This window comes from Chiloscyllium plagiosum, chromosome 9 (assembly GCF_004010195.1).
Source record: "Chiloscyllium plagiosum isolate BGI_BamShark_2017 chromosome 9, ASM401019v2, whole genome shotgun sequence".
NCBI classification, from domain to species: Eukaryota; Metazoa; Chordata; class Chondrichthyes; order Orectolobiformes; family Hemiscylliidae; genus Chiloscyllium; species Chiloscyllium plagiosum.
In genome coordinates this window covers 71,162,984-71,189,129 of record NC_057718.1, presented here as the reverse complement: position 1 = coordinate 71,189,129, position 26,146 = coordinate 71,162,984, and the positions used below count along the sequence as shown (strand labels likewise).

At 42.1% G+C, this 26,146-nt stretch overlaps 1 protein-coding gene across 6 annotated transcripts in view; it reads left to right on the top strand.

The window, feature by feature from the left end:
• Nucleotides 1-26,146, top strand: part of tmem181 (transmembrane protein 181) — a 248,170-nt gene that overhangs the window by 102,702 nt on the left and 119,322 nt on the right. For all 6 annotated transcript variants that reach the window (XM_043696179.1, XM_043696185.1, XM_043696182.1 and 3 more), the window contains 2 exons: nucleotides 19,203-19,264; nucleotides 20,709-20,799. In XM_043696179.1, coding sequence (XP_043552114.1) covers nucleotides 19,203-19,264; nucleotides 20,709-20,799 — 153 coding nt within the window. The remainder of the gene's footprint in view (nucleotides 1-19,202; nucleotides 19,265-20,708; nucleotides 20,800-26,146) is intronic.

Genomic DNA, 26,146 nt, shown 5'->3' with positions numbered 1-26,146 from the left:
GCAGTTGAAAACCTCCCAATCAAAAAGCAGGTGCTACCAATCTGAAAACAACATCCTGAAAATAAAAGGAAATACAGAATCTCCAGAGAGAGAGAAAGACTTGTCAATTTAATGAACTTGCATCAGAACTGGGAAAAAAGGAGATGAAACACTTTTTGAGCAAGGACAAAAGTAAAAATAAGGTGAAAAACAGTGACTGCTGTACAAAACTAATCTTTTAAGGGGAGGCTACGGCTTTATACTCTGGGTGGAGTGAAATTATTTCTGGAAATGTGAAGGGTCGCTGGACCTGAAATGTTAACTCTGATTTCCCTCCACAGCTGTGTGACTTGCTGAGCTTTTCCAGCATTTTTTTTTTGATCTCCAGCATTTATTATTTCTGAAAAACTGGAACTTCCTTTCTATGAGTAGTGTCAGAGTATCTACGCATTATGGACGACAACAGCTTAAGAACGTTGGAAGCTGTCATTTTCCTGAGAGCAGTTAGGAATGGCATTAAATGTTGTGCTTGCCAGCAGTGTCACATGCCATGAATGATTTTTTTGAAAAAGTGCAATGCATTCTGATTAGAGCATTTCAATACCCATCAGCAAGAGTGGCTCAGTAGCACCACTACTGCCTCAGCTAGCTGAGTCCTGGAGAACATCTCTGCCCAAGTGAACATGTAGTAGTTGGTGAGGAAACCAACAAGAACCTACTTGACCTGCCTCCAATCAGTCTCTGTGTCATAAATGTATCAGTCCCTGGACAATATTGTTATGAATGATCATGACACAGTTCTTGTGGAGGTAAAATCCAAGTTTCATGCTGAGCCTATTATGTTGTATGGCACTTCTACCATGTTAAATGTGAGACATTACAAGCTGCCACCTCAATTTGGAAACCATGAGGCATTGTGTGTTAGTAGTAGCAGTAGAATTGCGTTGAACTGCAATGTGCAAACTCAAAATTTGACACATTTTTCACTTTCTCTTTCACTCGTTCATTTTTCATTTTTCACTGCTGCAGGATAGCATATCAGGCGTAATACCAGGCATACCTAAAATAAGGTGCCAAGCTGAAGAAGTAACACCAGAGCATTCCAAAAAGCACAAAATGGGATTGATAGAACTTAGCAATTGCACATCTAGCAGCTCAGATCAAAACTGCATTCCTACCACAACCAGTCATATGAACAAATAAATGGAGAGTGAAAATTCACAAAGGTTCACATGCTTAGTGATGTGAGGTCCCAAGTATCATTTCAAACAACAATCTTAAAGCATTTGCATATGTCTTTAGCTACACTTGCTGAGTGAATGATCCATCTTGGTCTATTTTGAGGTTCCCATCATCAAACTTGAACTCCACCTTATTATCAAGAAATGACTAAATGCACTGCACACAGAAAAGACTTCTATCCGTGATGACAACTCAACAATAGTACTGCGAGTTGTACTCCAGAGCTAGCTGCACACCTGTGACTATTGATGATGCAAGTACAGCTGTAATGCTATCCCTTATCAAAAATGCCACTCACCCTCCTCTCTTGCTTCCTTTTCTGTCTTTCCTGTATCCCTGACGTTTCTGTAATTGCTATGATATCACAGTCCCATGTTTCTAACCATGCCCTGAGCTCATCTGCCTTCCATGTTAGGCATGTTGCATTGAAATAAATGCAGTTTAATTTATCAGTCCTACCTTGTTCTCTGGCTCTGTTTCCTGCCTGCACTGACTTTTTGTTTGTTTGTTTGACTCACTTCTTTTTGCAACTGTACCAGTTTCAGATTGATGTCTTTCCTCACTATCTCCCTGGGTCCCACTCCCCCACCTTACTAGTTTAAATTATCCTGAGCAGCTCACACCTTACTAGTTTAAATCCTCCTGAGCAACTCTAGCAAATCTTCCTGCTAGTATCTTAGTCTCCTTCCAATTCAAGTGCAATCTGTTCTTCTTGTACAGGTCACTTCTACCCCAAGAGAGATTCCAATGATCCAAAAATGTGAATCCTTCTCCCATACATCAGCTCCTCAGCCATGCATTCATCTGCTCAATCCTCCTATTTCTACCCTCGCTAGCTCGTAGCACCAGGAGTAATCCAGATATTATACTTTCGGGGACCTCCTCCTTAAATTCCTACCTCACTTACTATCTTGTCCCTTCAGAATGAGCTGTCAGTGGAAGTGGTTGAGGTGGGTACATTTACACCATTTAAAATGCATTTGGCTAAATGCATGGGCAGGAAAGGTTTAAATGGATATGGGCCGGGTGCATTGAAATGAGAGGAGTGTAGTTGGACATTTTAGTCGGCATGGACCAGTTTGGGCCAAAGACTGCTGGGTCTATGGCTTTATGAAGGGTAGATCATGCGTGACAAACGTCCATAGAGCTCTTCGAAGAGGTGGTGATGGATGGAGGCAAATTGATGAATGTTGTTTTTAATGGACTTCCAGAAGATCTTTGAAGTCCTGCATGTTGCATTGTTAGCTGTGGTGTATGCCCACAGAATTGATAGCAAATTACTGACATTGATAGGAAATTTGTTGAATGGCAGGAACCAGATTTGGAATAATAGATTAGTACTCAAATTGCAGGAATCTGTGATGTGGCCTCAATATTCAGTATTTATTCACAACTTGGATAATATCAAATTGGGCAGCAAAGAGGATGGTATTGACACCAGCATAAAATTATAACAGGATATTGGTATATTGGGTGAATAGGCAAAACTCTGCAGATGGATTTTAATGAGATGCATTCTTGCAGAGAGATATTATCACAGTGGTGCAGAAATGTCTCTTTCAGACAAGCAGTTGGTAAACAGCTTTGAGTTCTCGCTGGGTGTTTCCTTTGTAGACCAAAGAATCATGAATCAAGAATCACAGAGACCCAGAAGTCTTTTGTTTTGCTTTCAGTTAGTGGGGCAAGGTTTTGTTAGTTTGATGAAAGCTTGACTTCTGTGCAGCTAGAGTGAAGTCTTAGACAGAGGAGCTTCCTCTTAAAAATTATAAGGCACAAGTTATTACTTTTGAGTGGACTGGAGAGTGACAGCACATGAGATTAATAATGATGTGGCTGAATTGCCTTTACCAAGGATGTGTTTATGGGATGCTGCCTATATTGGAACAGTTGGTGATTAGTGGTTTTTTTTTTTGGGTTATTTCAATGGAGTTACACTAGTTCTTTTCATTGTATTTCAAATGTGTTGTAAGAATCAAATTTATTTTGATTCAATCTTAATGGTCGACCAATCGAGTCATGTCTGAAACATAGCACCTTATCCTTGCCTTTTAAAAGATGTGTCGGCTATCTCCATAATACACTTTGGGGTCTGATCTGGGCCATAACATTATGAAGACACAAAGTTAAAGTACAGTGGATGTCCAATGAGACTTGGGAGTTCAGATAAAATTCTTTTAAGATGCCATGAACAGGTAAAGAATGTTGTTAATAAGGTTAATGGAGTGTTGATCTTCACATCTAAAGGACTGGAGTTTTGAGAAGTAGATGTTATGCTGCTGTTATATAAAACCCGAGTTATGTCTCTTTTAGATTATTGAGTGCAGATGTGGGCACCACACCTTAATGTTACAACACAGAGGTGAGCCCTTCTGTTAATTAGACTAGAAAAGCTCAATTCGTCTCATAATCTATTAAAATATGAGTGACAGAGAACTTCCAAAGTCTGCTATTTAAAGAAAGTAACGTCAGTTTATTTTTTAACGCTTAAAAGTGAATATTAAACAACTATTCACAATTCTAAGCTCCCTCTTTCTCTTAACTGCTTATAATCTGCCTCCAACTCTACAACACAGTGCTGTTCCAGTAAGATACTTAATAAAATTACATCAACTTATTTTCAAAACCACACAACCACTGATGTCTACTATGTCTTCCTTCTTCTGCTGACGATCTCCCTAGGTCATTGTCTTTCTTTTTACTACAAGTATGTTTCTTATAAAAAGGAACCTTTGATAGATAGTGTTTCCTAATTTCTTGGAGAGCAAGATGTTAGCTCACTGTGCATTTCTGTCTTGATGGAAGTTGCTCTCTGACCCATTTTCAAAACGGTTCGCATTTTATACTTTGGTCATCTCATTGGTTGGATGTTGGTAAGATAATAAATTCAAACTCAATGGATTTTACTATCTTGGGGCATCATTTAAACTGGTTAAATTTGAATTGTTGTCAAAACAGCACCCAAAACTCAGGTATCCATTTTATGGCCAAATGTTTCGTATTTTCAGTTTTTCAGTACACTCTGGGACTGCCATCTAGTCATATACAAATGTGCTTGTAATCTCTCAGTTCATAACAGCATTCTCTCTGTCTCTTGAAGGTACAGTGCATGCCTTCAACTTCATAACATCTGCCCCTTTAAAAAAACAATCATAATGAAAAGATGGGTTCATTCAGTTTTCTAATTCTTAATCCCATTACAATGTAAGACATAGGTCATTAATCTAATTTATATTTTGCATATTAATTTCTGCACACCTGTATAACACTGTCAAGTCTTCTAGAACATAGAACAGTACGGCACAGTACAGGCCCTTACTCCAAAATCAGACTAACCTCCATATCCTTCATTGTACTAACTTCCATGTGCCTATGCAAGAGTTGCTTAAATGTCCATAATATATCTGACTCTACTATCACTGCTGCAGTGCATTGCACGCACCCACCAATCTCTGTGTAAAGAACCTACCTCTGACACCTCCCCTAATCCTTTCCCAAGTTATTTTAAAGTATGTCCCTTTATCATAGAATCCCTACAGTGTGGAAATAGGCCCTTCGACCCCAACAAGTCCACACCAACTCTCCGAAGAGTAACCCACTTAGACCCATTCCCCTCCCCTATTATCCGACATTTACCTCTGACCAATACACCTAACCCACATAACCCTGAACATTATGGGCAATGTGGCATAGCCAATTCATCTAACTTGCACATCTTTGGATTGTGGGCGGAAACCACAGCACCTGGGGGAAACCCATACAGACACAAGGAGAATGTGCAAATTCCAGACAGGCGCCTAAGGATGGAATTGAGCCCAGGTCCCTGGTGCTGTGAGGCAGCAGTGCTAACCACTGAGCCACTGTGCCCCCCTTATGATCGATATTTCTGCCATGGGAAAAAGTCTTTGGCTATTCACTCTATCTATGCCTCTCTTCATCTAGTACACCTCTATCATGTGGCCTCTCATCCTTCTTTGCTCCAATGAGAAAAGCCCTAGCTCCCTCAACCATTATTCACAGGACATGCCCTCCACTCCAGAGAGTATCCTGGTAGATCTCCTCTGTACCCTTTAGGTTGACATCCTTCCTATAATGAGGTGACCAGAACTGAATACAAATATTCTAAGTGTGGTTTAACCAGAGCTCTATTGAGCTGCAGCATTACCTTGCAGCTCTTAAGCTCAATTCCTCCTGCTAATGAAAGCCAACACACCATACATCTTAACAACTCTATGAACTTGGATGGCAACTTTGAGGGATCTATGGACATGGACCCCAAGGTCCTTCTGTTCCTCCACACTGCCAAGAATCCTGCCTTTAACCCGAATTCAAATTCGACCTTCTAATGTGAATGACTTCACACTTTTCTGGGTGGAACACCATCTGCCACTTCTCAGCCCAGTTCTGCATCCTGTCAATGTCCCGATGCAATCTACAACAGTTTTTCCACACTATCCACCACTCCACCAACCTTTGTATTATCATCACATTTACTAACCCACCCTTCCACTTCCTCATCCAAGTCATTTATAAAAATCACAATGAGCAGAGATCCCAGAACCGATCCCTGTGGAACAGCACTGGTCACCGAGCTCCAGGCTGAATACTTTCCATCAACCATCACCCTCTGTCTTGTATGGGCCAGCCAATTCTGTATCCAGGCAGACAGGTTTCCCTATATCCCATGCCTCTTTATTTTTTGAATGAGCCTACCATGGAGACTCTTATCAAACGCCTAGCTAAAATCCACATGCACCACATCCAATGTTCGACCTTCATTAACATGTTTCGTCACATCCTCAAAGAATTGAATCAGGTTTGTGAGGCACGACCTGTCCCTCTCAAAGTCATGCTGACTATCTCTAATCAAACTATGGTTTTTCGCATAATCCTAAATCCTGTCTGTCAGGATCCTCTCCAACAATCTGTCCACCAATGACATAAGACTGAGTGGTCTGTAATTCCCAGGATTATCCCGAATCCTTTTCTTGAACAAGGGAATAACATTTGCCACTGGCAGTACTCCAGTTTATGGTGAGAATGCAAAGATCATCGTCAAAGGTGCAGCAATCTCTTCCTTCACTCCCTGTAGTGACCGAGTGTAAACCACATCTGGCCAAAGGGATTCATCTATCCTTGTGTTTTTCAAAATTTTCGTCACATCCTACTTCCTAACATCAAACTGTTAAGCAAATCAGTGTGGTTCATGCTGTCACGAAACATTAAAGTCCCTCTCGGTTGTGAATACTGAAGCAAAGTATTATTGAGAACATCCCCTACTTCCTCCGACTCCAGGCACAAGTTCCCTCCATTATCCTTGATTAGCCCCACCTCAATCTGGCCATCCTCTTGTTCCTCACATAAGTGGAGAAAGCCTTAGGGTTTTCCTTAATCTACCCACTAAAGCTTTGTCATGCCGCCTTCTAGCTCACCTAAGTCCGTTCTTCAGTTCCTTCCTGGTGACCTTTGTAACCTTCTAAAGCCTTGCCTCCTCAACCTTAAGTTTCTTTCTTTCTCTTGACTAGATGTTCTACATTCCTTGTCACCCAAGGTTCCTTAAAGCTACCATCCCTTCCTTGGGACAGGACGATCAGCAGGTGCTTCCTGAACAACCTCTACATTTCTGTTGTGCATTTTCCTGAGAACATCTGTTCCCAATTTAGGTGCCCCAGTTCCTGCCTGATAGCATTGTAGTTCCCCCTCCCCCCAATTAAATATTTTCCCATACAGTTTGCTCCTGTCCTTCTCCATGGATATAGGTAAAGGTCGTGGAGTTGTGATTACTGTCACCAAAATGTTGTCCCATCGAGAGATCTGACACCTAGTCTAGTTCATTGCCAAGCACTAAATCCAATATGGTCTCCCCTCTAGTCGGCCGATAGACATGTGTCAGGAACCCTTCCTGGACACAGCTGACAAAAACTGCTCCATTCAAGCTATTTGAACTAAGTAGATTGCAAACAATATTAGGGAAGTTAAAGTCACCCATGACAACAACTCTGTTACTTCTGCACCTTTGCAAAATCTGCCTTCCGATCTGCTTCTCAATGTCTCTGCTGCTATTGGGGCAACTGCAGTTAACTCCCAATAAAGTGACTGCTTCTTTCCTATTTCTGACGTCCACCCATTTTGACTCTGTAGGCAAACCCGCCTCTACAATCTCCCTTTCTACAGCTGTGATAGTATCCCTGATTAGCAATGCCACTCCTCCACCACTTTAACGACACCCACTTTTGAAACATCTAAATCTTGGAATAGCCAATGACCATTCCTGCCCCTTTGATATCTGAGTCTTCGTAATGGCCACACCATCATAGTTCCAAGTACTGACCCATGCTCTGAGTTCGTCACCCTTATTCCTGATACTACTTGCATTAAAATATACACACTTCAGTCCATCACACTGACTACACCTTTGCCCTATCAAGTGCCTGTCCTTCCTCATAGACTCTCTGCATGCTATATCTGGCTATTCACTACCTACTCCATCATCTGATCTGTAGCTCAGGTTCCACCCCTTACCAATCTAGTTTAAACCCTCCTGAAGAGCTCTAGCAAACCTCCCGTCCAGGATATTAGTGCACCTCCAGTTCAGGTGCAACCCGTACTACTTTCCTTGAAAGTATCCCAATCAATCACATATCTGAAGCTCTCCCTCTTACACCAGCCCTGCAGCCACGTGTTCCTACATTTTTCCCTTTAAATCCACGATAACGCATCTGTCACATTTTTACAACCTGGCGCATGTACAATTTGTAAATTAAAAGTCTGTAACATAAGATTGCAACAAAATAGTCTCATATTTTTGTCTTTAAATCTTTCCAAGAATGTAAAAGGATTGTGTTCCGTGGACACAATTGTCTCTGACACATTGTTTGTCACATAAGCATTTAAGTTGTTGTAAGGCCAGTCCCAAAAGTAATAATTCTTTTCCGATGGTAATGTATTTTCTCTGGTGGGTGTTAAGTTTCTTTGCAAAATATCAAATTGGCCATTTAATTCCATCATCATTTTTCTGTAGCAGTACATCTCCAACTCCTATATTACTAGCATGGATTCCAACTTTGAAGGGTTTCAGAAAGCTTGGTGCGGTGATTAATACTGGTTTTAAATTCTCAGATGCCTTCTGGCATGGTTATGTCCACCAAATGTTTGTGTTCTTCTTCAGTAAATCTGTTAGTGGCACCACCACACTGCTGAAGTTTGGAATAATCTTACAGTAGAATCCGCTTATTTGCAAAACTTGAAGCACCTGTTTCTTAGAGGATGGTTGTGGAAATTCCTTGATGGTCTTCGTCTTCGTGTTCCTTGAAGTCAACCTTCCTACACTGAAGTTATGTCCGAGGCATATCACCTCTGCTTTCCGCGAATTCTATTTTCTATTTTCTTAAAGTTTATTACCAGTTTTGCTTCTCCTAATTAGAACATAGAATGTAGAACATTCCAGTGCAGCACAGGCCCTTCAGCCCTTGACGTTACTCCAACCTGTAGAACCAATCTGAAGTACTTCTAACAGACACTATTCCATTTTCATCCATATGTTTATCAAATGACCATTTAAATTCTCTTAAAGTTGATGAGTCTACCAGAGTTGCAGGAAGGGCGTTCCATGCCCCTACTACGCTGAGTAAAGAAACCACCTCTGATGGCTGTCCTATATCTGTCACCCCTCAGTTTAAAGTTATGTCCCCTTGTGCTGGCCATCACCATCTGAGGAAAAAGGCTCTCATTGTTCACCCTATCTAACCCTTCAAAGAGCTTTGCCAACTGTGTTCTAAGTATGTGATCTTTCTATGACTCACTAATGATCACTACATCATCCAGATAAACTGCACAATTTGTTAATCCAACCACAACTCTGTTTGAGAGTCTTTGGAATGTGGCTGGTGCGTTCTTCATTCCAAGGGGAATCACTTTGAATTAATATAGCTTAGTTGGGGTTACAAATGTAGAAACTTTCTTTCGCTTTCTCTGATAAAGGTACCTGCCAATAAGCGCACACTAAATCCAACTTTCCTCCAATCTTGGCATTAGATAGGAGTCCAATTTGTTTAGTTTAAACAGCATTGACCCAAATCATGGAATTCCTTCAGATTTGGGAGCTAACGCGATTGGATGAACTCTACTCCATCTGGTTTCGATGATGTCTTCATTGAGCATCACATTCACATCCTTCTGGACCTGTGTGACTTTGAGAGGATTCAACCGGTTGGGGTGTTGTTTTATTGAAAGATAAACTTAGTAAGTTTTGAGAGAATTTGTGGTTCTGGATGTATGTTTGCTTGCTGAACTGGAAGGTTTGTTTTCAGACGTTTCATCACCACTACTAGGTAACATCTTCAGTGAGCCTCTGGTGAAGCACTGGTGATATGGCCCACCTTTTATTTGAATGTTTAGGTTTCCTTGGTTGGTGATGTCATTTCCTGTTCTTTTTCTCAGGGGGTGGTCAAGGTGTTTGTTGATAAAGTTCCAATTGGAATACCATGCTTCTAGGAATTCCTGCACCTGTCTTCATTTGTCCTAGGATGGATGCGTTGTCCCAGTTGAAGTGGTGTCCTTCCTCATCTGTATGTAAAGATATCAGTGAGAGTGGGTCATGTCTTTTTGTGGCTAGTTGATGTTCATGTATCCTGGTGGCTAGTTTTCTGCCTGTATGTCCAATGTAGTGTTTGTTACAGTTCTTGCATGGTATTTTGTAAATGCCTTTAGTTTTGCTTGTTGTCTGTGTAGCATCTTTCAAGTTCATTAGCTGCTGTATTAGTATGTTGGTGGCTTTGTGGGCTACCATGATGCCAAGGGGTCAGAGTAGTCTGGCAGTCATTTCCAAAGTGTCTTTGATGTTGGGGAGAGTGGCTAAGGTTTCTGGACATGTTTTGTCCGCTTTTTTGGGTTTGTTGCTGAGAAATCGATGAACTGTGTTCATTGGGTGCCTAATCTTTTTGAATACGCTGCATAGGTGATTTTCCTCTGCTCTTCATAGTTCCTCTCTGCTGCAGTGTGTGGTGGCTCATTGAAATAATGTTCTAATGCAGCTCTTTTTTGGGTGTTGGGTTGATCGCTTCTGTAGTTAAGTATTTGGCCTGTATGTGTTGTTTTTCCTGTAGACGCTGGTTTGAAGTTCACCATTGACTGTTTGTTCTATTGCAACATGTAGGAATGGCAGTTCGTTGTTGTTTAGCCACCAAAAGGCATGACCCACTCTCACTAGTATGTTTACATACAGATGAGGAAGGACACCACTTCGACTGGGACAACACATCCATCCTCGGACAAGCCAAATGGAGGCGTGCGCGAGAATTCCTAGGAGCATGGCCTTCCAACCAGACATCTATCAAGAAACACATTGACTTTGATACCAATTACCACCCCCTGAGAAAAAGAACAGGAAATGACCACCACAGGAAATTACATCACCAACTCAAAAAACATAAACACACAAATAAAAAGCGGGCCATATCGCCAGTGCTTCACCGGAGGTTCACTGATGATGCTACCTAGTATGGTGATGAAACATCTGAAAACTAATCTTCCAGCTGAACAAGCAAACTTCCATCCACAAAGATAAACTGTTTTCACTAGTTGAGGATTCTACACATAAAGAGCAGTGGAGGTTTGATGCTGATTTTAAATTGTTCAATTTAAATTTCAGATAGATAATTGTTTTATTAAGTAAGGCTATCAAGGGATACGGACCCAAGGTGACATACAGAGTTCAGCCACAGATCAGTCCTGACCTTACTGAATGGCAGAGCGGGCTTGACGGGCTGAATATTCATATGAATCAGGGAAATCTCTGAAATCATACTGAGCATTAATAAAGATGGTAAGGATTGTTGGAAGGCAATTATCATAGCCCCAAGCCATTTTGCTAGGTACCTTCATAAGCTTAACCATTTTTGTCACTAATCTTCCCTCCATCACGAGGTCACTTGTTCACTTGTAACTCAGTGGTAAGCACTCCTGCCTTACAGCACCAGGGTCACAGGTTCGATTCCAGCCTCGGGTGACTGTCTGTGTGGAATTTGTTCTGGGTGCTCTGGTTTCCTCCCACAGTCCAAAGATGTGCAGGTCAGGTGAATTGAACATGCTAAATTGCATTAGTCAGAGGGAAATGGGTCTGGGTGGGTTACTCTTCGGAGGGTTGGTGTGGACTGGTTGGGCCGAAGGGCCTGTATCCACACTGTAGAGAATCTAATTTAATCTAATCTAAACTCCGTGGACAATGAAGTAATCCCTGTCCATACACATCAAGATATGAACAATATTCAGGTTTGAGCTGATAAGTGGCAAGTAATATTTGTGCCACAGTTGCCAAGCAATGACCATCTCCAACAAAAGAGAATCTAACAATCTCCCTTTTGTGCTGAACCTTTGCTGAATTGCAGCAACATGTTTGTCTCTTAACTCCCCTTTGGACATTTAGGGATGGGCAATAAATGCTGGCCTATCCAGTGAAGCCCATATCCTGTTCACGAAGTCATCATCTTGCAGGTTTTTCATTACCAGATACTGAGTTGGACTATCTATATAAATACTGTGGTTAAGTGTGTGAGAAACTCACCACCTGACAGTCAAAGCTTGTCTGCTGTCCATCACATCACAGGTTAGAAGTTTGGAATACTCTTCACTTGTCTGGATGGATTTGGCTCTAATACTACTGGAATGTTAAAACTTCCCAAGAAGAAGCAACTGGCTTCTTTGACATCCCAGCCACTACCTTCAACTTAGTGCCAATATCTAGACTGGTTATTCCAAAGAATGGTGGATTGTATGAAACAGCATAATCTTTCAGCTGTTTGCCATAATCAAGGTCCTGAATGTACCTAACCTATCGCTGTACTGCAAAACTGAAAACTCTGTGCGGAATGTAAGTGATTTGAGGCTAGACAGCATTTGCTAAGCAATCCTGAGTGTGTGAACGATTACACTGACAACCTATTTAGGGTTCACTTGGCTTACAGTATGGTGTAGTGGGGTCGTGTTCAAATAACGATCAAAATTGGTGAGTGACGAAAATAGCCTCTTCATTCAACAATCACAGCGCAAGTTCAAGGCGGCAAAATAATCCTGAAATACAGTTCTTACACGAGCCGCTTTGTACACAGTTCTTACATATATTAAAGTTCCATTCTATAAGTCATGAAGGTTTGAAGGACTTCTGACCTGGGAGACAGGAGATGGGTTAAAAACTTGTGGCTAAGTGCTGGCTGTTACTTCTGGTGGGATTAAGGGTGTCTGTCCAGTTTGCATACATAATCAAGAGATGTCAGTTCTTTTGTCTTTTAAATATTAGTATAAACTACTAGACCTATGTGGTGTGAATAAGTTAGAAATCATAACAAAATAATAAAGGATATTAAACTGATTACTGCAGCTGTGTGGTGAGATTTATTTAAGATTTGCTGGCATGAGTTTCTTTCTTTCATGCAGTTTCATGCAAGCACTGTTTTGTCAGTTGGTTTCTTAAATGGGGTAATGGCCGAGCTAAAAAGTAATTAATTGGTACTTAATTGATCCAGGAGATGGTTGGTAAGGGTTGTGATTCATATTATAATGTTTAGTGGAGACTTGATGAGGATGGTATTGTTCTGTATGCTGACAAGGTGTGGAAATGCGGTCATGGGTTTCAAAGGATTGTTTTTAACTGTGGATAGTGCAGAACTCTGGTTTTATGAATGAGTAGATTAAACCCTGTTATCGTAAATAAAGGATTGTGTATGAATGAATGAATGGGAATCCGGTATTAATGAATATAGTGAGCTGGTGAGTGAGTTAATAAAGAGAGCCTATAACACACTATCTCAGTGCAGTTGTGCATACTGGAAGTCACATTCATTCTTACATGGGACCCTGTTTTTTGTAGACTGAGAAATATCATATGCCTGCGTTGAGTCTATTTCAATTCTATGAACTAGGTGGTGATGTTATATTCCATGTGAACGCATTGCCCCAAAAAATGAACTGAACAGAATCTACCTACAAGATCATAAAATTTAAACAAAGTTTGGCAGTAAATATTAGTTACTAACTCATGTGTTACTAACAAGCAATCAGAATTCACTTGCCAAACCATTCGCACTTCCTTCTCAATGCGAATATTTTCTCTTTACATTGGTATTTCTTGCCAACTTTCCTGAGAGTGCAAGGGAAAAAGGAAGTATATTTTTCGACAAATGCTTAAGTTCTATACTGCCAAAACTTTCTTTAAAGAAAGGTATTTTCAGTGGAATCCCAGATAATGATGGTTAACTACAGAAGTAGGAATGATTTTTTAATATACTTTGAGATTTGTGCATCATTGTCAAGGCCACATGTACCCATTGATTATGGCTATTGAACTGACTGGTTTGCTATTTCAGAGAGCAGTTAAGAGTCATTCGCTCTATTGTGGACCTGGAGTCACATATTGGTCAAACCATTTCTAGACTATTAATCCAGAGACCCAGGTACTAAACCCAACATGGCAGATGGTGAAATTTGAATTGAAAAGAAAACACAAAAAATCTGGAATTAAGAATCATTGTTGACGATCAGAAAAACCCCATCTGGTTCACTGATATCCTTCAGGGAAGGCAATCTGCCATTCTCACCTGCCCTGGCCTCCTTGTGACTGCAGACCCGCAGCAATGTGTGATTGACTCTCAATTGCCCTGTGAAGTGGCCTAGCAAGCCATTCAGTTGTATCAATCCCTACCAAGTCTCAAAGAAATGAAACCGGACAGATCAACTGGCATTGGCTTAGGCACCAGAAAAGATAACAACAGAAACATCCCTGTTGACCCTGGAAAGTCCTCCTTTGTGACATCTGTGGGCTTGTGCCAAAATTGGGAGAGCTAACTTACAGACTAATCAAGAAACAGCCTGAAATAGTCATACTCATGGAATCATATCTTGCAGACAATACGCCAGACGCCACCATCACCATGCCTGGGTGTGTTCTGTCTCACCGGCAGGATAGAGCTAAAATAGGTGGTAGCACAATGATATTACAGTCTCGAGGAAGTTGCCCTGGAAGTCCTCAACATTGACTAAGGATGTTGGGAAACTTGAAAGGGTTCAGAAAAAAATTACAAGGAACTTCCTGTTGGAAGGTTTATAAGATCGTGAGGGGCATGGAGAGGATAAATAGTCAAAGTCTCTTCCCTGGGGTGGGGGAAGTCCAGAACTGAAGGGCATAGGTTTAGGGTGAGAGGGGAAAGATATAAAAGGGATCTAAGGGGCAACTTTTATGCAGAGGGTGGTACATGTATGGAATGAGCTGTCAGAGGAAATGATGGAGGCTAGTCCATTGCAACGTTTAAAAGTCATCTGGATGGATATATGAATAGGAAGGGTTTCGAGGGATATGGGCCTTGTACTATCAGGTGGGACTAGATTGGGTTGGGATATCTGGTCGGCCTGGACAGTTGGACTGGGCAGAGTCTGTTTCCGTGCTGTACATCTCTATAACTCTATAACTTACAGTCTCATGGCTTCAGGTTAAACACAGGCAAGGAAACCTCCTGATTACCACAACTTACAGACTAATCAAGAAACAGCCTGAAATAGTCATACTCATGGAATCATATCCCCCTCTGCCAATGAATCGGTACTTTTCCATGTTATACAATGCTTAGCGAGAGCACAGAGGTTGGCAAGGGCACAAAATGTATTCTGGGTGGAGGATTTCAATGTCCACCATCAAGAGTGGTTTGGCATTACTAATTGAATTGGTTGGGTCCTAAAAGGACATAGCTGCTAGACTGAGTCTGCTGCAGGTGATGAGGAAACCACCAAGAGGGAAAAACATACTTGACTTCATCCTTGCTAATCTGCTAGCTGCAGATGCATCCGTCCGTGCCCAAATAAGAGTGACCACCACAGAGCCCTTGTGGAGACCAATTCCGGCCTTGACGTTGAAAATAACCACCATCATGTTGTGTGGCGCTATCACTGTGCTAAGTGGGACAGCCTTTAAACAGGTTTAGCAACTCTCGGCTGGGCATCTGAGTGGTGAGGTGTGCCATGAACAACAGAATTGTACTCTACAATCTGTAAACTTGTGGCCCAGCATGTCCCTTGCTCAACCATTACCATCGAGCCAGGGGATCAACCCTGGTTCAACAGAGAGTCCAGGAGGGAATGCCAGGAACAGTATCCACCATACCTGAAGATGAGGTGCAAGCCTGGTGAAGCCACCAAACTGGACGACTTGCATACCAAACAACATAAACAGCAAGTGATAGAACTAAGTAATCCCACAAGCACCAGATCAGATATAAGCTCAGCAATCCTGACACATCCAGTTGTGAATGGTAGTTAACGATTAAACATCTGACTAGAAGGAGGCTGCACAAGTAAATATCCCTATCTTCAATTATGTAAGAGCCCAGCACATAACTGCAAAAGATGAGGCTGAGGCTTTCATTGCAGTCTTCAGCCAGAAGTGCCGAGTGCATGATCCATCTTGGCCACCTGCAGTGGTGACAGCATTGTAGAAACCAGTCTTCAGCCAATTCGATTCACTCGATGTGATATCAATGACCAGCTGGGGACACTGGATACTGCAAAGGCTACAGGCCATGACAACATTCTGGCATTAGTACTGAGGACTTGTGCTCCAAAACTTGCTGTTCCAGTACAGTCACAACACTGGCATCTATCCGACAATGTGGAAAACTGCCCAAGTATGTCCTCAACATAAAAAGCTGGATACATCCAACCTGGCCAATTACCACCCTGTCAGTCTATTACCGATCATCAGTAAAGTGATGGAAGGGGTCATCAACAGGACTGTCAAGCAGCACCTGCTAAGCACTGACCTATTCAATGATGCCCAGTTTGTGTTCCGTCAGGGCCACTCAGCTCCTGATCTCATTACAGCCTTGATCCAAACCTGGATAAAAGAACTGAATTTCAGAGATGAGGTGAGTGTGACAACCCTTGGCATCAAGGTGGCATTCAATTAAGTGTGGCATCAAGGAGCCTTAGCAAAACTGGAATCAGCAGGTATCAGAGGGCAAACTCTCCAGTAGTTGCGCTCATACCTGACTGTTATGAAGGTATGGAAGTACTGTACCTTGAAGAGAGTTGAAAAGCTAGCAAGGACTGCCTGACACAGCATACAGTGTTCTGAACAAGGTAGCAATGTAACACTTGGTCAAAACCAGTAGTACAGCAGTGTTGCTATGGAATACAAAAACAAATTCGGCCAATCAGTTTAAATTATGCCCCAAGATATCAGAATCCAATCAAATTTGAATTTAGTATTTTGATAATATTAAAACCAATGAAACGATCCAATGTTTTGGGGTATAAAACCAGACATTTTGAACAGTTAGGGGAGAACTGCCAAGCCGGGGAGAAAGTGAGGTCTGCAGGTGCTGGAGATCAAAGTTGAAACTTTATTGCTGGAACAGCACAGCAGGTCAGGCAGCATCCAGGGAACAGGCCCTTCTTCAGGAATGCAACTGCCAAGCCACCAACAAGTACAGACTGCCAGCAGAAAGGCTCTCGGAAAGGTACCTGACTACAAAACGTTTGCGCAGCAGGACATCAAAAAGGTGACAGAGGAAACCTGCAGAAGAAGATAAAAAGAGAAGATTCGACAGCTGACTGGTTTTGAAATTTTTTTTATAAATCTTAATCAGGATTTTTTTTATCAGGCTAGTGTTGTAGAGTGGGAGGTAAGAGAGAGGTTTAAGAGAAAGGAGTTGTAAATAGTTGTTGGTTTTAATATTCTCTGTTGGACTTAAAGAGTCTTTGCCTCTCCAATTTTAACACATTACAACACGACGTGAATCTTATTTGTATGGCTGGTTTAAATTAGCAGAGGGGTTTAACCTGTGTTGGAACGATGACACAGAGGAGGATGGTTGTGGTTGTTGGAGATTCGACATCTCTGCTCCAGGGCATCTCTGCAGGAGTTCTGCAGGGTGTCCTATGCCCAACCATTTTCACCTGCTTCACCTTTTCTCCATCATAAGGTCAGAAGTGGGAATGTTTGCCAATGATTGCACAATGAGAGGCAAAAAAACCCTGCAGGTGCTGTAATCTAAAGTAGGAAAGCAGGAGGCTAGAAGAATATAGCTGGAAGCCAGACAGCATCAGGAGATGGAGAAGTTGACGTTTCTGGTATGACTTCTTTATATGTATTCTTCAGGAATGAAGTTGGGGGTAGGAGGAGCTTTAGATAAAAGGAGGAGGGAGGGTTTTGGGTGGGGAGAATGGCAGAATGGTGAAGTGGTGATAGATGAACACATGGTGGGTATGACCTGATTGGTAGATGGGAGGGATGAATCCACTAGGTAGTGGAAGGAAGGATCAGTAGTTGGAATCAAAAGGAGGAAGTTGGGCTGGATAGGGAGTCGGGGGGTGGGTGAGAAAGTTACTTGAAATTAGAGAACTTTTTGTTGAGGCCTCCAGGCTGTAGGCTCCCCAGGCAGAAAATGAGGTGGTGTTCCTTTAACTTGCGGTCTGATTTACTGTGGCAATGGAGGAGGCTGAAGATGGACATGTGGGAGTGGGAAGGGAAATTAAAATGGATTATGAGCAGGAGGTCAGACTGGCCTTAGAGGACTGGCTGAGAAGTTTGTTGAAATGTTCCCTAAGCGAACATTTTTGTCTCACTGATGTAGAGAAGACCACATTGGGAGTAGTGGTTGCAGGAGAGGCACAATGATTGATTGTACAATGTTTCGCACCATTCATGATGACTCCGACTCTGAAGCAGCCCATCTTTAATTGCTACAAGATCTGGACAATATCCAGGTTTGGGCTGACAAGTGACAAGTAATATTTGTGCCACACAAATGCTAGGCTATGACCATTTCCAAAAGGCAATCCGACCACTGCCCCTTGACATTCAACTGAATCCCATTCTATCAACATCCTGAGAGTTATCATTGATCAGAAACTGAAGTGGACTTGCCACATAAATATAGTGGCTGCAAGAGCAGGTCAGAGACCAGGAATACTGCAGTGAATAACTTACCTTCTGTCTCCCCAATGCCTGTCCACCATCTACAAGTCAGGAGTGTGATGGAATATTCCCCACTTGCCTGGATGAGTGCAGCCCCAACAAGACTCTAAGTTTGACACCATCGAGGACAAAGCAGCCTGTTTGATCAGCACTGTATCCATAAGCATCCACTCCCTCCGCCACTGATGCTCAGTAGTAGCAGTGTGTCCTGTCTACATTGTGCACTGCAGATATTCACTAAAGATCCTCAGACAGTATCTTCCAAACCCATGACCACTTTCATCTAGAGGAACATGGGTAACAGATACGTGGGAACACCATCTTTCAAGTTCCACTCCAAGCCACTCACCATCCTGACTTGGAAATATATCAGCGTTCCTTCACTGTCGCTGTGTAAAAATCCTGAAATTCCCACCCTGATGGCATTATGGGTCAACCCACAGCTGGTGGACTGCAGCAGTTCACGAAGGCAGCTGGCCACCACCTTCTGAAGGGGCAACTATGGATGGGCAATAAATGCTGGCCAGCTAGTGAATTAAAAAAAAAACCTGGTAATGAATGGCAGATTTTCTCCCCGCAAGGGCATTTGTAAGCCAGCTAAGTTTTTAAGATAGTTAACAATAATTTCATGGTCAGTATCTCTGAGACTAGTTTTCAATTCGAGATTTTATCAACTGAATTTAAATTCTACTAGCTGCTGGAATGGATTTGAACTCATCCATCAGACTATTAGCCTAGACCTCTAGATTACTAGTGCTCTACATTATCACTGCTGCACCATTGCCACCTATGCCTCTGCTAATTGAATCACCATTATCAACTTAGATCAATGGAAGAGGAAACGGCTAGGATGCATATGTTTCCCCATTGAAATGGGAGATGAACTTATCCGAGAATATGCTTCAGGATCTCCTGAAATTGATGTAGATTGGGGAAAAGAAATGCGTTCAACTCCTTCATTATTCACCATGCCAAATGAAAAATGTGTGCATTGTTTCACATGATCTATTCTTTCTGCTTTCAGGTCCAGGAATTATTACATCCACAGCCTTGCCACCAATTTCAACCAAAAGCAAAGGTCATCTGGTAAGTTAGTGTTGTAAAACATTCACTTGCTTTATTTTGTAGAATTACATAACTAATTTTATTGTTTTTGAGCCCTTTCCCACTTGCCTGTTGTTGCTAGAGTCTTGTTTTGCTGATCGTAAGATGAATGGAAATCTATGAAATCATTGGACAATGTCAATGATGTGATCATAAAAACAATAACAGACCATCCTACTTTGAAAGTTCTGAGTCCTTTCCACAGATATCAGTTTAATTGTCGGTAATATTAGCATTGAGCTTTTTTGTTCCACTAGTTGTTTTGCCACATCGTGATATCTTAGAATTCTATTTGGTCATTATTATTTTTAAACAAGGAAACTGTAATGATGCATGGAAAATTGCCTTGTACACAAATAAAGTACAAAAGAGGATAACATGAGCAACTGTGTTTATTTGATTAGATTCCCTACAGTGTGGAATCAGGCCCTTCGGCCCAACAAGTCCACACCAACCTTCCAAAGAGCAGCCCACCCAGCACCATTCCCTGACATTTACACATTTACCCCTGACTGATGCACCTAACATTATGGGCAATTTAGCATGGCCAATTCACCTAACCTGCACATCTTTGAACTGTGAGAGGAAACCAGAGCACCTGGAGGAAACCCATGCAGACACTGGGAGAATGTGCAAACTCCACACAGACAGTTGCCCGCAGCCGGAATTGAACCAGGCTCCCTGGCGCTGTGCTAACCACTGAGCCACCGTGCTGCCCTATTGTTAAACTCAAATCAATCGGTTTGCAATGGTCAGGCATCCTGACATTTGCAATGGGCCACATTGAGCAACAGGGCATTGTTGCATTTTACCAGTTTGGGGAGTAAATCATGTGCCATTTTTGTACTAACTTCTTGTCACTAACTCCCGCATCTAATCTGTGTCACCAGCGGGATGGTAGGTATATTAGACATCTTTTGTTTTAGGTGGAACTGGTAACTGCATGAAATGAATATTGAATTCAATTAAATGTTAAACCCACGTTTATCCTTTGAGCAATTGTTGGAGAGCATTGAAGGAGTATCAGAAACTGGCATCTTTTTAACTCGAGTGAAGAGAAGCAGGAGTGCCAACCCGGTTCTGCCTCACTCTGCTATGTTCTGGCATGAATGAAGTAACAATTGCTGTGAGATTCTTTAGTCTCAGCTTTGCCCTCGTCCACCAGAAGAGACAATATTTTATAATTTTTCACAATATTGCCCCAGAGACCATTTAGAGCAGAACTCAAACCAGTTTTGGGTATTCATCATTAGTCAGGGTTTTTGAAGCTATATTTTGGTTTCCTGGAACACTTGAAATGCTGAAGCTGAATCTTCTCTGAAATTTGAAGCCTTTTTTTGTGATGTGGTATAGTTGGTAGTTACTATATCATCAAAAAATTACTAGAGGTTAATTTTTGCCTTTTTATTTTCCCATTTAATACCAGTCTCGCCCTTTTAAGCTGCAAACACCTGGCTTGTCTACGTACAATCAAGAACTATGGTTAATGTGCCGCTTTGAACCCAACAAGTCCACAGGTATGATTATCTAAATAAAGGGCAAATTGTTTTGCCATATAATTTGAATGTTCACAAATTAATGATGACACCAGATCTCAAAATTTAGAATCAAAGAATCATGCAGTCCAGAAAGAGGGCCTTTGGCCCATCGAGTCTGCACGGGCAACAATAAAGTCTGAAACTACATTTGATTCCACTTTCCAACACTTGGTCCATAGCCTTGAATGTTATGACATGCCAAGATATGGAGGTGCCGGTGTTGGACTCGGATGGGCAAAGTCAGAAGTCACACGACACCAGGTTTTCATCAAACAGGTATATTTGAAATCTCAGCTTTTGGAGCTAGCCCCTTTGTCAGGTGAAGTGAGAGAGAAGCACACAGACACAGAATTTATATGTTTAAAAATCAAGGGCAGAGAGAAAATATCATTCAAAAGCTGTGAGTGGAGTGTCAAATAATAAGTCTCTGCAGATGATCAAAAGTGTCAGATGGTGTGAGTAAAGTGTCAACAGCTGAATAATAAGTGAAGGGATGGCCTATAATCCAATTAAATAAGGCAGAAAAAATTAAAAATAAGGTGGTGCCAGAGACAAACCAAAGTTTGGTTTTCGGAGTCTGGATACAATGCTCCACAAGTCCTGCTGCGTGTGGACAATAAGCACAATGGAGTTGGCAGCGGATACTGAAGTGAAAGCATAATTCCTCATTTATTTCGCCAACAAAATGAGGACCATTGTCAGAAGACAGGCAATAGGGAATGCCAAAGTGGGGAATAATCTCCTTAAGTAGGATACTCACAACAGTTTTGGTAGTAGCTTCAACCCATTTAGAAAAGACATCAACAATAACCAAAACATACATATAGTTTTGACACCTCTAACTCGATGAGGTCAAGTTGAAGGGTTTGGAAAGGTCCTTGAGGGAGGGGCATTTTGACCACCGGGCAAGGTATACCCTTGCCTGGGTTGTGTTCTATCACTGACACATTGAGCTACCTGCTGGAGGTGAGGGTGCCAACAGGTGGTCAATAGGAGGTCAGGTGTAGAGCGAGCACCACTGTGTAGCATTATGAAGACAATCAACTACCCACAGAGCAAGAGTATCAGCAAACATACAAATCTGTCCAGCTGGAGTGGTCCATAATTTAGTAACAAGATTACAATAACAGCCTGCTTTGGACCACATCTGCCTTTCAGAATCAGAGGCGTCCCCTTGTAAGGTAACAACATCTTGAATGGTTGGCATTAGTTTAACCGTGGTCAACTGACTCCTGTCAGAGATTTCAAGCTGGCTTGTCATTTTAGGCACAATCATAAGACGGTTGCGAGAGGCTAGTTTTGCAGCCTCATCAGCAGCGCGATGTCAACAGGGGATTGGTCAGTAGTATGGGCAGCACATTTGATAACAGAAACCTGCTTTGGGAATAAGAGCGTGGTTAAAAGGTCTCAGACAAGCTGGCGCTGGGAAATTGGAGTACTAGATGATGTCAAAAATCCTCTGTTCCTCCCAGAGTTGTCCAAAGTCCTGCACAACCCCAAAAGCATATTGGGAATCAGTATAAATGTTAGCATGAAGACGAGTGTCGAGGATGCAAGCACGACTAAGTGCTAAAAGCTCAGCTTGCTGGGCAAAAAAAGGAGTCTCAAAGGCAGCAGATTCCAGGACACAGCCATAGTCATTAACTATCTCATAGCCTGAAAGGCGAGTACCTGTATGGTCAGTAAAGGAACTACCATCAGTGAACATATTGATATCAGGGCCTGAGATAGGGGCGTCAGAGAGGTCTGGATGAACTTGAAGATCCTCGTTAATGAGAAGAAGACAATCATGATCAAGAGCGGATAAGGGTGAAGGAGGATGTATAAGGAAATCAGCGAGATTAATAGTAGTACAATTCTTGAAGGTCAGTCGAGGATTGTTGAGGAGGTAAATCTCATAATGGGTTTTGGCGAGCGGCAGTCAAATGTTGAATTTGTAGGTGTCCTAACAGGGCAATTACGGCATGAGAACTGTAGATGGCAATGTCTTGCCGTAGTGTAAGATTTTCTGCAGATTGTAGACTAAAATAAATAACTGTTAGGATTTGAGTGCAGCAGAGATGTCTTAAGGCAACAGGGTCAAGTTTAGTAGAAAAGTAGGTCACTGGGTGGTGTCGATCTCCAAGCAGTTGAGTGAGAACTGAAGTGGCACAGTCATCCAAGATGGTGCAGTACAGTTGGAAGGGTCTGTCACAGAGTGGTCTTCCCAAAGCTGGAGCTTGTAACAAGGCATGCTTAAGTTCATTGAAAGCTTGCTTCCTCTCTAAGGAGAGATTGAAGGTCCCTTCATGAGAGGTGAATGGGGTCAACACCTTAATGAGGAGAGTTGCATTTGGAATCCATTGTCGGCAGAAGTTGACCATGCCCAGCCACTTGCGGACTTGTTTTGTGGTTGGAACTGGGAAGTTGACAATAAGTGTGACGCGGCTCTGTTCAAGAGAGCATGAGTCAGTAGACAGGATGAATCCCAGAAACATTACCTGATGTTGTGCAATAGAAATCTTCTGTGGAGAGACCACATATGGCAAGTGTTTCAGATAGTTGAGGAGGAGGACGACATCAAATCCTCTGATTGTGAAGGCTAACACGAGGGGTAATAGATTTAGGACAGGTATCAGATACTCTTCACTCAGAGTATTGGGGGCGTGGAATGGCCCTCCTGCAACAGTAGTAGACACGCCAACTTGAAGGGCATTTACATGGATACACATATGGATAATAATGGAATAGTATAGGTTAGATGAGCATCAGCTTAATTTCACAGGTCGGCACAACATCAAGGGCCAAAGAGCCTGTACTGCGCGGTTACGTTCTATGCTCCAAGTCGAGAGAGAGAATGCTGCCCCTAATCATTCTTGATTCCCCTTGCCAAATAAGATTCAATCTATCTATGTTCTAAAAATACTCTATGACAATATTGGTAAGAATGACCACTGCAGAGTCCTTGTGAAGATGAAGTCTTCACATTGAGAATAACCTTCATCAGCTGTGGGCCATCAGTAGCAGCAGAACTGTACTCCAGCATAATCTATAATCTCAAGGCGCAGCATTTCCTCCACTTATTCAGTACCGTCAAGCCAAGGAATTAACTCTGGTTCGATGGAGAGTGCAGAAGGGCAGCACAACGCATTCCTAAAGACAAGGTGTCAACCTGGTGAAGTCACCAAACAGGACTACTTGCATGCCAAATAGAATAAGCAGCATGTGATAGAGCTAATCAATCCCGCAACCAATGGATCAGATCTAAGTTCTGCAGTCCTGCCACATCCAGTTGCAAATGGTGGTGGACACTTAAATAAATGACTGGAGGAGGAGGCTCTGCAAATATTCCCATCCTCAAGATGGAAGAGCCCAGCACATCAGTGTGAAAGATAAGTCTGAAGCTTTCTGAGCAATCTTCAGCCAGAAATGTTGAGTGCATGATCCATCCTGGCTCCTCCAGTGGTCCCCTGCGTTACAGATACCAGTCTTCATTTAATTTGATTCACTTCACATGATATCAAAAAATGGTTGGAGACACTCTATACTGCAAACACCACGGGTTCTGACAACATTCCGGCAATATTACTGAAGACTTGTATTCCAGAAACTGCCACTCCCATACAACCAAGCTCTTTCAGTATAGCTACAACATTGGCATCTACCTGACAATGTGGAAAATTGCCCAGCTATGTCCTGGACAGATCCAACCCAGCCAATTACCGCAACAACAGCCTACTCTCATCAATAAAGTGATAAAGATGTCATCAACAATGCAATTGAGCAGCACCTGATCAGTGATGCCCAGTTTGCATTCTGTCAGGGCCATTCTGCTTCTGTCCTCATTATAGCCTTGGTTCAAACATGGTCAAAGAGCTGAATTCCAGGGGTGAGGTGAGAGTGACTGCCCTCGACATCAAGGTTGCATTTGACCAAGTGTGGCATCAAGGACCCCTAGCAAAACTGGAATCATGGTATCAGAGGACAAATTCTCTGGTGATTATAGTCAGACCAGACACACAGGAAGGTGGTTCTGATTTTTGGAGGTCAGTTATTTCAGCTCCAGGGCAACTCTGCAGGAGTTCCTCAGGGTGGTGTCCTAGGCCCAACTATCTTCAGATGTTTCATCAACCCAAAATACATTTCTAGTTTTCACTTAATCCATTCCTGTTTATAGCAAGTTACAGACACTCAATACTATTTGTGAAAAGCAATTTATTCTTCTGTTTTGGTTTGTGATTTTTATTGGTGCCTCTAGTTATGCTTATCCCCACAAGAGTAAACATTTTCTCTGCATCCACTATATTGAAACCTCTAATACTTCAGATCACCTTTTGAGTCTTACTATCTCTTTATCATTTCCTCAAATACTCAAGTTTGTGAGACACAACCATGCTGCCTGACACAAATAAGTTCATATTCTTCCAAATGTGAATAAATCCTGTCTGTAAGAATCTTCTCCAATAATTTCCCTACCACTGTTGTAAGTCTTGCCAACCTGTAAATTCCTGGGTTATCTCTGTTGCCCTTCTTAAATAAAGGAACAACAATGGCTATTCTTGGACCTCTCCTGTGACTAAAGAAGATACAAAGATTTCTTCGAACAGCTGGTGCTGGAGCCTACCAGGGAGAAGGCAATTCTAGATCTGGTATTGTGCAATGAACCAGAATTGATCAGGGATCTCGAAGTGAAGGAGCCATTGGAAAGTAGTGACCATAAGCTTCAATCTGCAACTTGAGAGGGAGAGGGTACAATCAGAAGTGACAATATTTCAGTTGAATAAAGGGAACTATGGAGCTATGAGGGAGGAGCTGGCCAAAGTTCAATGGTGCAATACCTTAGCAGGGATGACAGTGGAGGAACAATGACGGATATTTCTGTGTATAATGCAGAAGATGCAGGATCAGTTCATTCCAAAAAGGAAGAAAGATCCTAGGAGGAGGCATGGGGTGGCCGTGGCTGACGAGGGAAGTTAAGAAACTTATAAAGTTAAAAGAGAAAAAGTATAACATAGCAAAGATAAGTAGGGAAACTGAGGACTGGGAAGCTTTTAAAGAACAACAGAGGATTACTAAGAAGGAAATACGCAGAGAACAAATGAGGTACGAAGGTAAACTGGCCAAAAATATAAAGGAGGATAGTAAAAGCTTTTTCAGAAAAGTGAAAGGGAAAAAAATGGTGAAGTCTAAAATTGGGCCCTTGAAGACAGAAACAGGGGAATATATTACGGGGAACAAAGAAATGGCAGAAGAATTGAATTGGTACTTCAGATCTGTGTTCACTGGGGAAGACACAAGCAATCTCCCTGAGGTAACAGTGGCTGAAGGACCTGAACTGAAGAGAATT